This window comes from Atta cephalotes (assembly GCF_000143395.1).
Source record: "Atta cephalotes unplaced genomic scaffold scaffold00002, whole genome shotgun sequence".
NCBI lineage: Eukaryota > Metazoa > Arthropoda > Insecta > Hymenoptera > Formicidae > Atta > Atta cephalotes.
This window is the reverse complement of record NW_012130066.1, coordinates 11,207,034-11,213,405: the sequence shown is the minus strand read 5'-3', so window position 1 is coordinate 11,213,405 and position 6,372 is coordinate 11,207,034. Positions and strand designations below refer to the sequence as shown.

The 6,372-nt window shown below is 30.7% G+C and overlaps 1 protein-coding gene across 1 annotated transcript in view; it reads right to left on the bottom strand.

Moving 5' to 3' along the window:
- Window positions 1-6,372, bottom strand: part of LOC105623874 (transmembrane and TPR repeat-containing protein 4) — a gene marked incomplete at its 3' end in the record, with an annotated part of 31,220 nt that overhangs the window by 20,271 nt on the left and 4,577 nt on the right. Inside the window, exons 4-7 of the mRNA XM_012205250.1 lie at window positions 5,526-5,705; window positions 4,992-5,449; window positions 4,526-4,909; window positions 4,300-4,407 (exon numbers count right to left, since the gene is read on the bottom strand). Coding sequence (XP_012060640.1) covers window positions 4,300-4,407; window positions 4,526-4,909; window positions 4,992-5,449; window positions 5,526-5,705 — 1,130 coding nt within the window. The remainder of the gene's footprint in view (window positions 1-4,299; window positions 4,408-4,525; window positions 4,910-4,991; window positions 5,450-5,525; window positions 5,706-6,372) is intronic.

The following is a 6,372-nucleotide window of genomic DNA, read 5'->3' as shown; positions in this document are numbered from 1 at the left end:
GCTACCCGAAAGATGGGAGAAAGTAGTGGCCAGCGATGGACAATACTTTGAATCATAAATGTATAACCAGTTTTTTACAATAAAGCCTCGAATTTCGGAAAAAAAACGGCGGAAGCAAAATTGTACACCTAATACTACATTTTTATTTGCACTAGCCGCGATATATAATATTTATATTTGCCCGTAACAGAAATTAAATACGAGATAAATATTGATAGATATGTCCTGTAGAGGTAAACGGAAGAACTATAGTCCGATAACATTTCCATGTTTCTGCTGTGTTTTTGCTGTTACTTTTTGAGAGCAGCATTATAGATTTTTGCCATGTTTTCATCATCATGCCGTGCAAGCAGAAAAAATTTCTGATGACATTTGCTAGTATAATATGATGATATCACGTTATGCTCAGTTTAGTTTCTGATGACATTGTTAGTATGCAATGTTCAAAATGTTTTTATGCCAAGAACTTCTACTTAATTTTTTGCAGGATTTTTTAAAAATATATCTTGATATCAAAAATGCTCATTTTCTGCTACATTTCTATCAACACTAATTGAGACGACAGATCAGCTACTACCCGAATTCTACCAACATAGTATATAGCACACAAATAATAATACATGATCTTGGCAGACTTGACTGGGGTGAAGCATTTTAATTGTTCCAAGCGGATATCCCAGAAATGAAGAGAGACATAGGAAAAAGTTTGATATAAAAATTATAGAGTTTCTTAAGAGAAAGTTGGAATAAGAATTTTTTATATAGAGCATTACCTGTTTTATTGAGAATAGAATGCCCGATGAATACAAAAATTTGTAATTGAGCTCCAAATTGTATTTATTTAAAATTGTATTTATTCAAAATTTTTTTGTAAAAAAGATGTCATCATATACTCATTCAAAATTTTGGGTTTTTAAAAAATATTTATTCACAAAAAAGTATGAATATTTAACAAGTATTTATATTCATTCAAATAAAATATAAAAAATATGAAAAAAAGCTCCAATAAGCAATTGTTATCTCTAACTATAACCGGTTCTTTAATGACTTAAATAAAAAAAATATATAATTTTATTTATTTTTGTCATTGTAATATTCAAATTTTATGAAGGAAATTTAAAAATTTAAAAAAATATTTTAGAAAGCAATATATTTTTTATTTATAAATATCTATTTGATAGAGTGTCATACATATTCCGATATAATTCCGGTTACATCACAGTAACCGGGTTATTGGGAGTATAAATAAGTTTCCGCCGTTTGCAAAAGACGGTGCCACTAATAAACTATAGTTAAAATTGTTTGATGTAAAACGACATATCATAAGATTGGACATCCGGCAACACCATAACCTTGAAATATTAGAGATTTTGTATCAGCATCATATATTTTTTTTTGTACGAAAATGTCAAATTTTGAGCCGAATAAGCGTCATTTGCGGGAACTTTTGATTTACTTCTTTAATTTGAAGAAATCTGCAGCTGAGGCTCATAGATTGCTTGTAGAAGCATATGGTGATGCTGCCTTAAATGAGAGAAGTTGTCGTGAGTGGTTTTAAAAGTTTAAGTTTTTAAGAACGGTGAATTTGACGAAGAACGTAGCGGAAGGCCGAAAGTGTACGAAGACGCGGAATTGGAAGCATTATTGGATGAAGATTCGTGCCAAACGCAAAAAGAACTTGCACTTACATTAGGAGTGAACCAACAAACAATTTCATATCGTTTGAAATTGGGAATAATTCAAAAGCAAGGGAATTGGGTTCCATATGAACTGAAGCCGAGAAACGTTGAATGCCGATTTTTCACATGTGAAATGCTGCTTGCCAGGCATAAACGAAAAGGTTTTTTGTATCGTATAGTCACTTGTGATGAAAAATAGATTCACTACGATAACCCAAAGAAGAGGAAATCATGGGGATCATCTGGCCATGCTTCAATATCGGCAGCCAAGCCGAATATTCATGGAAAAAAACTCATGTTGTGTATTTGGTGGGATCAGCTTGGTGTCGTGTATTATGAGTTACTCAAACGAGATCATTACTGGGGCTCTCTACCGAACACAATTGATGAGATTGAGCCGAGCACTCAAGGAAAAACGCGCCCGCTACTACTCCAGGCATGACAAAATTATTCTTCTGCATGATAATGCTCGACCACATGTTGCGGCGCCGGTCAAAACCTACTTAGAAACACTCAAATGGTTCTTTCCCCACCCGCTATATTCTCCTCCTTCCGACTACCACAGACATTGCTCCTTCCGACTACCACTTGTTCCGATCGATGACGCATGACCTGTCTGAGCAGCATTTCACATCATATGAAGATACTAAAAATTGTATCAATGATTGGATAGCCTCAAAAGATGAAGCGTTCTTCCGACGGTATCCACATGCTACCAAAAAGATGGGAAAAAGTAGTAGCTAGCGATGGCCATTACTTTGAATAAAACATTATGTACCGTTCTTTCACAATAAATGCTTAATTTTTGATAAAAAACGGCGGAAACTTATTTGTACTCCCAATATAAACATAAAATATCTTGGGCGCATCATTCATTATGATCTGTAGACATTAAATTCCGAAATATATTATTTATTTCCAACAAAAATAATTTTGTTTAACCTATATAGGTTAAACAAGAATGCCCATCATATAGATTGCGGACTAAACACGCGGTATAATCATAGCCATTAGTTTTATAAATTTTTGTTTTCTTTTGCAGGCTTGCAAGCCATGTACAAATAATACAGAGTAAAAGTGAATATAAAACGAAAATATTCATAATCATATTCAAAAAAATATTCATTCAAATGGAATGAAAAAGTATTTATTTGTTTCTTGACGAATAAAAAAGAAATATATTCGAATGAATATTTTCATTTACTTTTTATTCATTTATTCGAATATTAGATGCATTCACTGGACACATTAATTGAGAAACAAGAGGACTCATGTAAATCAAGCACCTTAAAGAGTTGAAATCCTCGTCAGGTCGTTCATCCTAGGTAATGCTAAGGAAAATGCATGTCAGTCGACCTGGAGCTGGTTAATCATAACATCAAATATAATCAATCCAGATAATAAATGAAAATAAAAACAGGATATATGCAATTTTGACTCTTCTTCCTCTTCCTCACACATGCATACACGCACGCACATACGCACGCACAACAGATTAAGGAGTCTAACCACCTTGAAAGTTTGAAAAAATCGAAAATTTTTTTTGCATTTTTTTAAAAGTTTGAACCTTTAAGAATATTTTAAATCAAAACTTAAGATAAAGTAAGGCTATTTTATTATATAAAAAAATCATTTTGAATCTTTTTTTGCGTTTTTTTCAAGACGGAAACTTGTAAACTTTTTTCCGAAATTAACAATCCAATTGATTTCAATTTTTACAGGAAAGCATGTTAAGATTATTTATTGTGTAACGTATGATTTTTTTGATATGTTAATCCATTTATTTATAACAAATTTTTCAAGTTATTGTTTTAAATTGAAAAAAAAAAAAATTTTTTTTTTTTCAAATCGAGCTTTCTACATTTCTCAACAAAAAACCCTATATTACACGATAGCTGTTATATCTATTTAAAAGAAAATATTTTGTTTTTTTTATTTCAAACCATTCCCTCTCTTGGAAATGTTACATCCGTCCGATCAAAGGAGCTTTACGCGAATTGCTCTATAGTTTAAACTTTTTAATTAATCTGTTTCAAAATTTATAAATTAGTTTGAACATTGTATATTACACATATGAAATATAAGTTAATTCTAGGCAGTAGTTTTTTAATTAAAAAAAAAAAATCTTAATTTTATGCTTATTTTAAACCTTTGACCCCTTAAATCCGACTGAATAACCTCCACGTGGTACATTTTGCGTAATGCTGTCAACAGTATAATAACTGTTCAAGTTTTTTCGAAAAATGTTTAATGAAAATCTTTATTACAGTGTTTTAAAAACGTCTTGACTTTAGTTACAACAATATGTAATAAAAAATAATGGTTCCTACAAAATTCATGTTTGACTTTAACTTGGCATTGGTATGCTCCTTATACAAAATCTATTATTTTCATCTTTGGTACGCTCCATATACAAAATCTGTTATTTCCATCTTTTTTTCCCCAAGAAAACCTATAACTTTTATATAAACTTTTTCCTAAATCTCTCTTAGTTTCTGAGATATCTACCTGAAGCGATTTAAATGCTTCATCTTGTATATAAAATCTCATTGTGAGATATAAATGAAGTTATAAATTGATGCAATTATTATCTTAAATAACGATATGTGATCAAACTTACTGTATATTAACAGCTTGTTTAAATAAACTTATAGCCTTCAAAAGCTGCCCGTCATCTTTGAGTAAATTACCAAGATTGTTCATAGCTTGAGCATAATTTGGATTTAATCTGTGTATAGCATAAAGAATATAAATATATAATATGAAATTTCTTTAAAAAAAAAAAAAAATTAAAGAAAAATAAATTTTAGGAGAATTTACAACTTTATATAGACTGTATACAGTACCGTAAAGCCTCTTGGTATTCTAATTTGGCAAGGTCAACGTTTCCTGCATCTGCAGCATTTTTTGCGATATTATAATGCACTTTTGCGTTGAGAGGACATATATCCAATGCTGATTGAAAAAGCAGCTTCTCATTTTTCCATTGAGTACTTCTTATCCAAGAACGTATAAATAATAATACAATGAGCATTGTATATGCTGACAATGACGTTTTAGGCAAAGAAAATCGGGCGGAAAATTTCTGTAAACCGATAACAACCAACAAGCAATATCCCGCCGAAGGAATATACAATACTCTCTCTGCCAAAACAAATCCAACATTGAAGAAGATATTACTAGCTGGCAGAAACGGACAGATCAATATCGTAAGTCCCATAATTATATATCTGTAAAAGTTATGTATTTTACACATGTATCATTCTCAATATATATATATATCTTTTTAATTTTAAAAACGTTTCAGATTACCTTAAAGTCTTATTTTTATGAGAGATAAACGTGTACATTATTAATGTTCCAAACATGAACCAGAAAATAATAACTACAAAAGTTCTATAGTCGTAGCTGGTGATCAAAGATATACAACCCATTGACCAATCAAAACAGAGCCATATAGGGCAGATAAGTAACCATATATTCAAGCAATAGATATAGTTATAATTAAGTATACGAAGCAATACGTTATCCATAAAAGATGCTGGATTATCTACTGAATGAAATTTTGGAATTGAAAATCCCATAATACTGAATCTTAGAAGTAAAAGTATTATTGCAATAAAAATAAGTGCAGCAAGCCGTAACAAAATATTTTTATACTTAATACAGTTATTCAAATTTTTATCGACATGTTTAAATGAAAAAAAATTAATTATGTCAATTGGATATATTTTATTCACAATAACTATATCATATATTGCACAAATACCCTAAAAGATAAAGACAAATATCTGTTATTGTTATATTTTAAAAAATTTAGTTTAAGAATGCAATTTTAATACTTACAATAGCAGTAATACCAGTTTCTTTACACAGCATCGCTGCAGTTATGCAAATAGTAAAACTGAACATAGCAACCCATGCATGTAATGTATTTTTTGCATATATCGTATGATTATACAACAAGATCGATAACCATGTAAACAAACCACACAATAATTCAGCACGTCCGACAATTCCAGATACCTGACGAACGAAGAAATAAATATAATTATAGTGTATTCTGATATATAAATACTGATATATAAAATGATATAGTAAATTCTGATATATAGATACATAAAAATTAACCTGGGAATAGTTATCTAATTTTTTCACATGAATGATCAGCTGAATTTTTTTTACAGTTCATTGTTATTAACATATTGTATACTGATTGTTGTATAATTTTTTAATATTTGAAATCATGTATATACAGTTTTATTCTTAATATTCAATATTTTCTTAAAAAAGAGAAAAGTAGATACGATAATTAAGATAGATAATTACTTGATCTGTAAACTATTAACTTTGCTTCCGCCGTTTTTTTCCGAAATTCGAGGCTTTATTGTAAAAAACTGGTTACATTTATGATTCAAAGTATTGTCCATCGCTGGCCACTACTTTCTCCCATCTTTCGGGTAGCATACGAATCCCGCATCGAAAAAACTGGTCATCTTTTGAGGCTATCCACGAATCAATCCAATTTTTTACTTCTTCATAAGACCGGAAGTGCTGGTCAGCCAGGCCGTGTGCCATTGATCGAAACAAGTGATAGTCAGAGGGAGCAACGTCTGGAGAATACGGCGGGTGGGGTAGGATTTTCAACGTTTCCAAGTATGTCTTGACCACTTTCGCAACATGGGGTCGAGCA